At 50.8% G+C, this 12,500-nt stretch overlaps 1 protein-coding gene and 1 long non-coding RNA gene across 2 annotated transcripts in view; both read right to left on the reverse strand.

The window, feature by feature from the left end:
- Nucleotides 1-1,969: 1,969 nt before the first annotated feature.
- LOC135095435 (cell surface glycoprotein 1-like) lies at nt 1,970-7,719 on the reverse strand. The gene is made up of 7 exons (XM_063996274.1): nt 7,548-7,719; nt 7,104-7,226; nt 4,798-6,706; nt 4,348-4,560; nt 3,929-4,143; nt 3,025-3,692; nt 1,970-2,483 (listed from the first exon to the last, which is right to left on the reverse strand). Exons 3-7 carry the CDS (start codon nt 6,349-6,351, stop codon nt 2,416-2,418), a joined length of 2,718 nt encoding a protein of 905 aa, XP_063852344.1. The 5' UTR covers nt 6,352-6,706; nt 7,104-7,226; nt 7,548-7,719; the 3' UTR covers nt 1,970-2,415.
- A 3,300-nt stretch (nt 7,720-11,019) lies between these two features.
- Nucleotides 11,020-12,500, reverse strand: part of LOC135095402 (uncharacterized) — a 1,921-nt gene continuing 440 nt past the window's right edge. The window contains exons 2-4 of the long non-coding RNA XR_010264376.1: nt 12,458-12,500; nt 12,223-12,360; nt 11,020-11,395 (exon numbers count right to left, since the gene is read on the reverse strand). The exon at nt 12,458-12,500 is cut by the window's right edge and continues 42 nt beyond it. This is a non-coding gene — a long non-coding RNA (uncharacterized LOC135095402). The remainder of the gene's footprint in view (nt 11,396-12,222; nt 12,361-12,457) is intronic.

Below are 12,500 nucleotides of genomic sequence, written 5' to 3' on the forward strand. Positions count from 1 at the left end.
AATACATTTCAGGGTATTTTTTAGGTCCTTAAAACCCTAAAAATAGACTTAAGGGTGGTTTTAAGTCAAAGCAGCCCTTAGAATTTATTTAAGGTTTTAAGAATCGAAAAAGCCCTTAAATTCATATCTAGGGGTCTTATAATGTCCCTAAAACCTTAAAAAACACCCTTAACGGTCCCTAAAACCCTGACAACATCAATAAGGGTTTTTAAGAGTACCTAAACCCTAAAAAAAAAACATCTTTAAGGGTTTTTGTTCCGTTAATAACACATGATTATACAATGACGGACTCTGCTGCCCCTTCTGTTGGTGGTGGTGGTGGTGGTGGTGCGGCCCTGGGGGGGTGTGGAGGGGTGTGGCAGCAGTGTGGTTGTCTTCGGTCTCCCCCAGAACGTACGGGGTGGGGTGGTGATGGTGGTGGTAGCAGTAGTAGTAGTAGTAGTAGTGGTAGTAGGAAAGGTGGTGGTGGTGGTGGTCTTTTTGTTATTGCTCGTGGTTGCGCTGGTGGTGGTCGCTGTCGTACTAGTAATAAGGCTACTATTACTACTACTACTATTCTTACTAGTAGTAGTAGTAGTAGGGGCTATATTACTACTATTTTTACTTATAATAGTAGTATTATTAGTAGTAGCACTCATATTACTACTATTATTTTTCTTCGTAGTAGTAGTAGTAGTAGTAATAGCAGTAGTAGTAGTAGTAGGAGCAGCAGAGCCATAACCACTACTATTACTACTTAAATAACTACTATTACTATCATACTGGTAGTAATTGTTGTAATCGCTGTAATTGTAATAATTTCCTTTCTTCTTCTTGTAGGAGGAGGAAGAGGAGGAGGAGGAGGAGGAGGAGGAAGAGGAGGTGGTGAGGGAGGCGCTGTGTGTGGGTGCAATAGAGGAGGAGGAAGAAGAGGAGGTAAGCTTGGAAGAGGAGGAGGAGGAGGAGAAGGTAGGAGGAGCAGAAGAGGAGGAGGTGGAGGAAGAGGAGGAGACACTCAGTGAAGAAGGAAGCTTTGAGGAAGAGGAGGAGGAGGAAGGAGGAAGCTTGGAGGAGGAGGAGGAGGAGGAGGGAAGCTTGGAGGAAGAAGAAAGAGAGGAGGAAGGGATGGAGGAGGAGGTAAAAGAAGAGGGGACTAAAGAAGAAGAAGAAGAAGTAAATTTTGAACGAGAGGAAGAAGGAGGAGGAGGAAGAGAAGAGGAAGAGGAGGAGGAGGTGACAACAGCAGAAGGAGGAGAACAAGAAGAAGAAGAAGAAGTTACGCCAGTACCACCACCACCACTACCTACCCCCGGCCCCCCCTGCCACCAGCCGCCCCCCCCGCCGCCGTCGCCGCCGCCGCCGCCGCCGGGCCACCATCACCGCCACGGCCGCCGCCCCCCTCTGCTTGTGGGGGGGCGGGAGGGGGGAGCTGTGGAGAGAGAGAGAGAGAGAGAGAGAGAGAGAGAGAGAGAGAGAGAGAGAGAGAGAGAGAGAGAGAGAGAGAGAGAGAGAGAGAGAGAGAGAGAGAGAGAGAGAGAATTAGATTATTATTATTATTATTATTATTATTATTACTACTATTACTACTGTGCAATGCTTAGCTGTGAGAGAGAGTGAGAGTGAGAGAGAGTGAGAGAGAGTGAGAGAGAGAGCGAGCGTGCGAGTGGTGATGGTGGTGGTGGTGGTGACGCAAAAAAAAATAAATAAATAAATAAAAAAAATAAATAAATAATAATAATGATAATAACAACAACAATAGCAATAAACAAATAAATAAATAAATAAATAAATGCAAAAGCGAGTAGGTGACTCCCTCCAGCCCCCACCAAGCCCCCTGCCAAGCTTAGGCCACACCCTGCCTACACCCCTACCAAGTCCCTGAGCCCTGTCACACCCTGCTACACCCTGCCCACACCCCTACCAAGTCCCTGAACCGTGCCACACCCTGCTACACCCTTCTAAGCCCTTGTCACACCCTGCTACACCCTGCTCACACCTCTACCAAGTCCCTGAACCCTGCCACACCCTGCTACACCCTTCTAAGCCCTTGTCACACCCTGCTACACCCTTCTAAGCCCTTGTCACACCCTGCCACACCCTTCTAAGCCCTTGTCACACCCTGCCACACCCTGCCCACACCTCTACCAAGTCCCTGAACCCTGCCACACCCTGCTACACCCTTGCCACACCCTCCTAGGCATCTATCTTGCGCCAAACCCTGCAAATCCCTTGTCACTACCCTGCCAAGCCCTAATATCACCCTAAAAATCTGTTTTATACATTGCATATCCCCTAATCACCCTAAACTGACAGTCTATCCTATCATTGCACCGTCAGCCTGTCCCTAAACCCTTGTGTCCCTTGTGAACTATGCCCTACCCTGTCAAATGTCCCTTATCGCTGTTTTGACCCCTAATAAGCCCCTGCCATGCTTTCTCATGCCCCAAGGTCGTTACCCTGCCACCTCCTCCAACAGCTCGCCAGGACTGCCCACTGGTGCTCCTCTGCCGCAGAAAAATGGGGGGTTATAGAGAAGGGTGGTGGTGGTGGTGGTGATGCTTAAATATTACTACTACTACTACTACTACTACTGTTACTGTTACTACTACTACTGGGGTGATGGTGGTGATGGTGGTGGTGGTGATGATGATGATATTACTACTACAAATGATTTTAGTGATATTAGTTTGTTTAATACCTCTATTACAACAACTACTACAACAACAACAACAACAACTACTACTACTACTATTACAATACCCCAAAACACACCAAAAACACCCCAAAACACACCAAAACACCCAAAAACTACCCAAAACTACCCAAAAACACCCAAAAACACACCAAAACACCCAAAAACTACCCAAAACACCCCAAAACACCCAAAAACTACCCAAAACTACCAAAAACACCCCAAAAACACCCCAAAACTACCCAAAACACCACAAAACACCCCAAAAACACCCAAAAACACCCAAACACACCCAAACACACACTTGAAAACACCCTTAGACACCCCTGCATCCACCCACACCCCCCACATACCTCGTCTTGGTGAGCTAGCAGCTGGGGACACAGATGTACTTGGAGGAGCCCTTGAACCAAAAGACGAACTTCTTCCAACGTTTGCAGCCTGTCCAGGAATTCTTGACCTCCCCCCGCGCCCCGAACCCCCCCCGCTGACCCCTGGTGCTGCGCGGGGGTGAGACGCACACCTCCCGGCCCCCTGGGGTGACCGGGGGCCTGGGGACGGACCCTTGGGGGACCTACGGGGGTCTACGTGAAGGGGCAACCGGCTAGATTTCTGTGACGTTGAAAGCTTTTGTGTGTGTGCGTGTGTGTGTGTGTCTGCGTGTGTGTCTGCGTGTGTGTGTGCGTAAAGTTGCTGGCTTGTGTCCCTGCCGTGTGTGTGTGTGTACGTTGGTTGCTGCTGCGTGTAAGTGCGTGTGTGTGCGTGTGTGTGTGTGTGTGAGGGTGTGAGTGTGCGTGCGTGTGTGTGTGTGTGCGCTGGTGACTGCATGTGCGTGTGTGTGTACGACTGGCCGTGGACGTGTGAGGGAGAGCTGTGTGCGTGTGCGTGTGCATGTGCATGTGCGTGTGCGTGTGCGTGTGTGTGTGTGTGTGCCTTCACTGGGGTTACAATTCTAGCTCCCCTTGTCTCCTGCGGGGGGCGGGCAGGGGGGCTGGGGGAAGGTCTCTTACCTCCAACACTCCTGGAGAGAGAGAGAGAGAGAGAGAATCTAGTTAATTTCATATATTTTAAACACACACACACATACACACTCAAAACACCCCAAAACACCCAAAAAAACACCCAAAAACCCCAAAACACACCCAAAACACCCCAAAAACACCCAAAACACCCAAAACACCCCAAAAAACACCCAAAAACACCCAAAAAACACCCCAAAAAAACACCCAAAAACACCCCAAAACATTTCTGACTTACCTATTAGGGTGTGGCTGGTGGTGTGGGTGGTGGTGGTGGTGGTGGTGCGTGGCAGGGACTGTGGCGGGGGCAGGGGCAGCGGTAGGGGTTTGGGGGCCCCTCTGCTCAGCCCCTGCCGCCAGACTTAGCTTCCTGTCATGTCTTAAAAGGGACATTTGTTCTTGTATGCTTAGACCGATGAAGACACGCCAGATTCTCTCCCTCGCCAGCCCCTCCTGTGGGTGTTGACAGGGTGACAGGGTGAGTAGGTGTGTTGGCAAGGTGACTGGGTGTTGACAAGCGTGTAAGTGTATTAGTTTGTCAGTAAACACACGTCAAAACTGTAAAAATACATTGAAAATATTTATTACAGACGCACACACACACATACATCTTCCACACACCTCCACACACCTCCACACACCTCCACACCCACACACCTGCTTGTATAGAGCCTTATGAAGCTCCACATCTCCCCTATGCAAGTTATCGGCCACAATATCGCGATGGAACTGTCTAGCAAGCTTAGCAATTTCCGCTAAAGTTGCTACTTGTTCCTGTACTAGTCTTGTCCTTAGCAGTCTAGCGGTGAGCCAGCGACGGACACAAGCTTGTAACCGAACGAGGCCCTTCAGGAACACCAAGTTGTTTGCCTGGGAAGAGAGAGAGAGAGAGAGAGAGTGAGTGAGTGTGTGTGTGTGTGTGTGTGTCTGCGTGTGTGTGTGCGTATAGTTGCTGGCTTGTGTCCCTGCCGTGTGTGTGTGTGTACGTTGGTTGCTGCTGCGTGTAAGTGCGTGTGTGTGCATGTGTGTGTGTGTGAGGGTGAACGGAGTGTGCGTAGGGGTGTGACATAGAGACAGACAGAAAGACAAACAAACGAACTAACTCACCAGGGGATGCACAGGAACCCTTCTCGGCAGCGTCCCCTCATACTCCCTCTGTGGCACCATGTCTAACCCTGCTTCCCCTGCTCTCACTCGCCCCCTGCCACTCTCCACCTCCTCGGCGAAGACCTCGGGGTGCGTGGCAAGCAGGCTCGTGATCGTGGTAGGCCTAGGCGATGGGTAGGCCTCCCCTGCCCCTAGAACTCTGAACAAGCCAGGCTGCAGTGTGAGATTTGGGTCTTGCGAAAGTTCGGTTTCAAATTTGTCGTCTTCGTCTTCTGGTGTGCACAGTCTGTAATAATCCATGCTTGGGGGAAGGCTGGCAGGAGGGGGGCTGGGGGAACTTGTGGCAGGGGGCTTGTAGTTGTTGTTTGGGGTGGTAGTGTAGTTATTAAGGGCATTTGTGGTGTTGTTGTTGGTGTCGTTCGATGAGTCACGGCCGAGAAACAGAGGCAGTAAGTTTGGAGGTGTGATGGCGCCAGACCTTTCCAGGGAGAATGTTGCGTTTGCTACGACCATCAGCTGTCCACCGACCTTGACCTTCTGTGGGGCCTCCAGGGGGGTCGGCGAGGCTAGGAGGGTCGCCAGCTGGTCAGTGGTGACGCCCTGCAGCTGCTGAAGACATTGTTGCACCTCCTGTTGTTGGCGTTTCCGCAGCGCCTCCACCTCCTGTTCCTGTTTGGCTTTTAGTAACGAAAGCACGTGATCGACGGGTTTGTTTGCGGGTGTGGCGGACGTGCTGGGGTGTTCGCGCCTCTGTGGCACTATCTTCACTACCTGGCTGTTCTCGGAGGGCGGGGAGGGGCTGCGGTCGCCGTAAACTTGAACGACCAGACACTCTTCATCCTCGTCTGTCTCTCCCTCCTGTGACGACATGTGCATCTTTTGAAACTCCTCTTGTTTTCGCATCTCCTCCTCCTGCCGGCGTCGAGGGCTGCTGTGGGGCTCCATCGGGGCTCCCCTGGTCTGTGCGAGGGTTGTGTCTCTCCTAGGACTCCCCTGAATCCTCCTAGGGGACTGTTTTGTAAGGGAAGTGTCATGTAAGGGGCTGAAGTGCTGAGGTCTTGGGTGCCCCTGTGGTGTTTCTATGGCCTGTGTATCCTTGGCAGGGCTGCGTGAGGCTGCTGTGTCCTTCCGGGGGGATGTGCGGGGGGCTGGCGGCTCCCTCTGTGGGCTGCGGTGCTGTGGGGAATGCGGGGATGTGCTCAGACCGGAGTGCTTGTCTGGCGATGCGTGTGGCGTGAGGTCTTTCCTAGGGGACGAGTGCGAGGTTAATTCCTTGCGTGGGGAAGTGTGTGGGGCTTCCTCGTGGACTCTGGGGACATCCGGGGCTGCAGTTGGGGCCGGGGCAGCAGGGTGCATCTCTCCCACGCACTCGTCAACGTAAACAATTGTGCTCGGCTCTGTTTCGCTGCTCTCTTCGGAAGAACTCTCGACTCCTTCATCCACCCCAATTGTGTCCCGTCCCACAGGCCCCCCTACGATGAACTGGGGCACTGGGGCGTCCTCTGGCTCTCCCTGGGACACGGGCGGGGTCTGGGGCACGTCTGGTTTCTCCATGGGGCTGCGTGGCGTGACAGGGCTGCCCAGTAACTCAATGCCTTCATCGCTACTGACTTTAGCCTTGTCGGGTGGCGTTACCGGAGCACTCTGGAGGTCTGTCTGCGGGTCACGGGGCGAAACGGGGGTGCGGCTGGGGGCGTCAGTGCTCTGTGCCCCTTCCTGACCTGACCCCGTGCCGTTGTGACTTGTGGAGGGGCAGCTGGCGGAGGAGGAAGAGGGAGATGAAGAGGACTTTCGAACTGACGCAAAATAATCGCTGGAACTCAGGTATATCAGACGACGGGATGACAGGCGACTCGGGAACTGCAGCCAGGCGTCGTCGGTCAGGTGGCCCAGGTAACTGTCCAGGTACCTGTGTGGGGGGAGGGAGGGGGTGAGTGGGTGTTTTTGGGGTGTTTTTCTGGTGTTTTGGGGAGGTTTTTGGGGTTTTTGGGATGTTTTAAGTGTTTTTTGGGGTGTTTTGAGTGTTTATGGGGTGTTTTTGGGTGTTTTTGGGTGTTTTTGGGAGTTGTGAGTGTGTTTTGATTGTTTTTGGGGTGTTTTGGGATGTTTTTAAAGTTAATTAATTGTTTTTTTGGTATTTTTTTAGTTAATTTGTCAAAAAAATGTATTTAAGTTGTGTAATTTAATATAAAACAAACAAACAAACAAACAAACAAACACAAGACAAACTTAAACAAACAAACAAACAAACAAACAAAGACCAAACTTAAAGGAACCAAAATTTTTAACCTAAAGGAACAACTTACTCTTGGTGTGAGGAGAAGGAGGAAGGGTGGGGGTGGCGGGGGAGGAAGGAGGAGCAGGGGGGGCTAGGGGGAGCAGGGGGCAGGTCAGCAGGGTCACCAGGGCCGGCAGGGGCAGCAGGATCCCTAGAAACAAGGTCAGGTTGAGTCAGGTCAGGTCAGGTCAGTTTGGGGTGAAAATAAAAAAATAAATAATGATGAGAGAGAGAGAGAGAGAGAGAGAGAGAGAGAGAGAGAGAGGAGAGAGAGAGAGAGAGAGAGAGAGAGAGAGAGAGAGAGAGAGAGAGAGAGAGAGAGAGAGAGAGAGAGAGAGAGAGAGATACAATAAAAAAGCAAAAAAAATTAAACAAACGAACACACACACCACACACACACACACAAACACACACACACACACACACACACAGACACACACACACACACACACACACACACACACACACTCACTTGCTTCCCACACTCCTGGACGGGTCAAGGGGCTGCCCTGCTGACCACCTCCTGGCGCGCCCCCCCACTGCTTCGATTTTCTCCTTTGCGTTCTGAAGCTGCAGAGGCCGAACGTTGGTCCTCCTGGCCAGGGCGGGGGGGCTGGGGGGGCGACGGGGGCAGGGAGGGGTGCGGGGAGGGGGTTAGGCAGGCTGCTGTGGGTCTGCTGTGGCGGTGCGGGGCGTAACGCAGCAGTGGAAGCCTCCAGTCCGAGCAAACCAGTTGAGCATCTTCTAGTAAGCTGCTCCAGATAGTCGTCCAAGTAGTCGCTGTGGCTACTGCTGCGGCCGGAGTCGCGCTGTGGGGCCTCGAACACCCCTCCCCTGTACCCTCGCTGCCCCTGCTGCCCTGCCCGCCCCACACCACGCGGGGTTTCATCAACGTGGCTGTCTGAGCTCTCAACTTCACTCGGCAAGCTCCCCGGCTCCTTCCTCGGACCCATCCAGCAATTCTTCCATTCCCTCGGCCCCATCGCTAGCTGACGGGAAGCTGAGGCTCACGGAGGTCGACTGGGGCTCCTGCGGGTCCTGTGGGTCTGGCCGGGGGGCATGGGTGGGGCTCGTTGTGGCAGGGCGGGGCAAAATTGACGAGGGGGTGACGGCGGCCGAGGATGATGTCAGTTGCAAATGTCTGGGGAAGAACTCAGCAGGAGAGCCCGGTCCATCTCAATCTGGGGGGGAGGGGGGGGGTGTCAGGGGGTGAGGGGGGTGACTGGGGTGTGTTTTAAGGGGTGATTGGGGTGTTTTAGGGTGTTTTTTTTGGGTGTTTTTTAAAAGTTTTTGTGGTCTCTCTCTCTCTCAAACAAACAAACAAACAAACAAACTCACCAAAGACGTCATCTTCATCCACGAGTCACAAGAAGCACTGCGATTGGCCGAGACACCTCCACCCCCCCCCCACCACTGTCTCCCCCGCTCTCCACCCCCCCCCATGTACGGCTGTAGGTCAGTGCTGGTGGTGGCGGCGGTGGTGGTGGTGGTGGTGGTGGAGGCGGTGCTGTCATCCTCGTGGCAAGAGGTGGAGGTGGAGGTGGAGGCGTGGCGGACTGTGGTGTCATGTGGCTGTGGGAGGAGGAGGAGGAGGAGGAGGAGGAGGAGGAGGAGGAGGAGGAGGAGGAGGAGGAGGAGGAGGAGGAGGAGGAGGAGGAGGAGGAGGAGGAACAGAATTATTATTATCATTATTACTACTACTACTACTACTACTACTACTACTACTACTACTACTATCAATAAAAGCAACAATTTCTCTCTCTCTCTCTCTCTCTCTCTCTCTCTCTCTCACCTTGACAGCACCCCTGCCGCTGCTTGCTGCTACTGTGCTGTGACTGGAAGCCCTGACGTAGCTCATACTGTGTTCGAATAGCTCTCTCTCGCAGGACCCTCGCAGCGGCTCTCTCCTCCTCACTTAGCTGTGGAGGAGGAGGAGGAGGAGGAGGAGGAGGAGGAGGAGGAGGAGGAGGAGGAGGAGGAGGAGGAGGAATGTGAATAATAATAATAATAACAATAATAATAGCAACAACAACAACATTTTAAAAAACCCTTATTTCTCCGTCCCCCCCCTTGTCCCCCCCCCTTGTCCCTCTCCCTCTCTCTCACAATTGGGCCGAGGATGGTGCAGCCCCGTATACGTATCAGCGACATGGCGGCACAGAGAGGCACGGAGAAAGCAGGCACCATCTCTCTCTCTCTCTCTCTCCCCTCTCCCTCTCTCTCTCTCTCTGTCTCCGGCAAGTCCCTGCAAAAGCAAAGGATTAGATTAGGTTATGGAATTCTCTCTCTCTCTCTCTCTCTTGGTCTGTGGGGGTCTTGTGGGGGTCTGTGGGGGTCTGTGGGGGGCTTGTGGGGGTCTGTGGGGGTCTGTGGGGGGCTTGTGGGGGTCTGTGGGGGTCTGTGAGGGGCTGTGTGGGGCTGTGAGGGGCTGTGAGGGGCTGTGAGAGGCTGTGAAGGGCTGTGAGATGCTGTGAAGGGCTATGAGATGCTGTGAGGGGCTGTGTGGGGCTGTGTGGGGCTGTGAGAGGGCCTAATTTTCCTCCCCTGTGGCCTGGTCGGTGTGTGTGCGTGTGTGTGTGTGTTGCTGTGACCCCCATCTCAAGGCCACGGTCACTGGATGCAGCAAAATAATTGTAATAATATGTAATTAAAACTGTGAGGCAGGTATATCATACAAGTAACGTTAGTAATTTAAGTAATAGGCGTGTGTGGGGGCGTGTGAAGGGCAGCAGGGGGCGTGGGGGAGGGGGAGGGGGAGGGGGCAGCTGTCATGTTAGTCCCGGGTCTGTCACAGCACCACACGGCTCTACAGGTTAATTAAAAAGCTGGCCTCTGGTGGGTCTGTTAAGCTGGCAGCCATTAAGGGAGTAATCTGACTATTAGCTAGTGTACGTGGGTTTTTATGTCACCAATAAACGAACAAACACAATAGAATAGCATCTGAAATACGCACACACACACACACACACACACGAGAGAGAGAGAGTGGGGGGGGGGTGAGGCTGACGAGTAAACATGACAGGGGTGTGGTGAAGATGGTGTCCCTCTCTCTCTCTCTCCCCCACGCCCTCTCCCTCTCTTCTCCCAGTACTCACCCGGCGGGCGCCACTCCTGCGGGGCGTGGGTGAACGTGGACAGAGGGTGGCGGGCGTGTGAGGCACTCCCGCCAAAATACTGCTTCTGTCACTCAGCCTTCCTCCACACTGGCTGATGATGACAATGGCGGACGGTTTTTGTTACTCTTAATCTTGATCTTAGCTTCGGTTCGCTTTGTGTTCACTTTTTTGGTCTATTTGTTGATTTTCAAGTGTAATGAGGGTTTTAAAATGGTGATAAAAATTGTTGGGTTATATTTATACTGCTAATATTTAAATGGTTGTTTAAAAAATATTTAGAATACGGATATTTTTTTTTCTGATGATGATGATGATGATGATGTGTTTTCTTCATAACAGCAGGGTGTATTTTGGCTTCGTTAATTATTGGTCTATTGTTATTTCTGTTCATGTTTTCTTGGCAATTTTTGTTTTAGATTATTTTTTTAATTAATATTTTTCATGTATCTTTTATTTTCTTGCGTGTGAAGCAGATAACAAAATCAGATATCTCGTTTTTTATTTTTTTTTCGTTAATAACCACCTTATTTTCATTTATGTTAGTTTTTTCTTACCTTTTTCAATTTTACATTATATTTTCTATCACGCAAACTATCAATATTCCTCTTTTTTTATATATTTTTTTATGTCGACATAATAATAATAATTTCTGGTATCGCCCACGCCATCTTGCTTTTCTCCTGATGATGACGATAGTGGTGGTGATTTATTGCTGTGACACCTATTACCATTATTATTACCTCTCTCTCTCTCTCTCTCTCTCTCTCTCTCTCTCTCTCTCTCTCTCTCTCTCTCTCTCTCTCTCTCTAAGGATATACAAATAACTAATTTCATTACAATTAATTTTTATTTCCATCTATAAAATTATATACTCCTCGTGCAGTAGTAGTAGTAGTAGTAGTAGTAGTAGTAGTAGTAGTAGTAGTAGTAATGATAAATAATACGAAGAGGAAAAAAGAAGAAGAAGAAGAAGACGAACGAAAAAAAAAACAAATTATTTCTCTCTCTCTCTCTCTCTCAGTCTCTCAAATCCCTCCTCTTCCTCCTCCTCTTCCTCCTCCTCCTCTTCCTCTTCCTCCTCCTCATTTCTTGCCAGTTTCAATCATCCTGACCAGAAGACCTAAATAATTTGCAAAGCGGTGGTGACAGTCCATGGAGTCCCTGCACCCAGTCAACGGCATGTCCAGTCTTGGGCCATTGCTTCCTGTGCGTTTACCAGTGTTTTGGGGTGTTTTGGGGTGTTTTTGGGGTGTTTGGGTGTATTTTGAGTGTTTTGCGTGTGTTTTTGGGGTGTTTTGGGGAGTTTTGGGGTGTTTTTGGGGTGTTTGGGTGTATTTTGAGTGTTTTGCGTGTGTTTTTGGGGTGTTTTGGGGAATTTTGGGGTGTTTTTGGGGTGTTTGGGTGTATTTTGAGTGTTTGGCGTGTGTTTTTGGGGTGTTTTGGAGAGTTTTGGGGTGTTTTGGGGTGTTTTTGGGGTGTTTGGGTGTATTTTGAGTGTTTTGCGTGTGTTTTTGGGGTGTTTTTGGGGAGTTTTGGGATGTTTTGGAGTGTTTTTGGGTGTTTTTTGGGTGTTTTGGGGAGTTTTGGGGTGTTTTGGAGTGTTTTTGGGTGTTTTTTGGGTGTTTTGGGGAGTTTTGGGGTGTTTTGGGGTGTTATTGGGTGTTTTTTGGGTGTTTTGGGGTTGTTTTGGGGGTGTTTGGCGTGTTATGGTGGTTTTTTAGTGTTTTTGGGTGTTTTGGATGTTTTTGGGTGTTTTTGGTGTATTTTGGGGTGTTTTGGGGTGATATTGGGTGTTTTGGGGTGTTATTGGGTGTTTTGGAGTGTTATTGGGTGTTTTTGGGGTGTTTTGGTGTGTTTTGCGTGTGTTTTGGGGAGAGAAGAAAATCATATTAATAAAATTTTCACCTCTCTCTCTCTATCTCTCTCTCTCTTTCTCTCTTTCTCTCTCTCTCAGCTACCAATCTACCATAAGCTCACCTCTCACTCTCTCCCACACCCTCTCTCTCTCTCTCCCCTCTCTCTCTCTCTCACCGTCAACAATCCTGACGTCACGGATCTCAGGAAAGGGGTGTTGGCGAAGCTGGGCGAGGTCAGACTGCAGGTGGTGGAGGTACTCTGGCCCGACCTCCCCGTCTCCTATCACCATGTTGCGATGGGGCCCGTTACCTGCTGGAGGAGGAGGAGGAGGAGGAGGAGGAGGAGGAGGACACGGTTAGTTATATGTAAGAGAGAGAGAGAGAGGAGAGAAAGAGAGAGAGAGACTTACCAGGGAGAGATGCGCAAGCGGGTTCTCCCAGTACCACCACCAT

The sequence above is a fragment of the Scylla paramamosain genome, chromosome 49 (assembly GCF_035594125.1).
Source record: "Scylla paramamosain isolate STU-SP2022 chromosome 49, ASM3559412v1, whole genome shotgun sequence".
In the NCBI taxonomy this organism is placed as follows: domain Eukaryota; kingdom Metazoa; phylum Arthropoda; class Malacostraca; order Decapoda; family Portunidae; genus Scylla; species Scylla paramamosain.

Coding starts and splice junctions, on each gene's coding strand:
- LOC135095435 (XM_063996274.1), bottom strand. CDS start 6,351: ATGGAGAAACCAGACGTGCCCCAGACCCCGCCCGTGTCCCAGGGAGAG. Junction 4,561..4,797: donor GGGTTCCTGTGCATCCCCTG/GTGAGTTAGTTC, acceptor CTCTCTTCCCAG/GCAAACAACTTGGTGTTCCT. Junction 4,144..4,347: donor ATAAGGCTCTATACAAGCAG/GTGTGTGGGTGT, acceptor CAACACCCACAG/GAGGGGCTGGCGAGGGAGAG.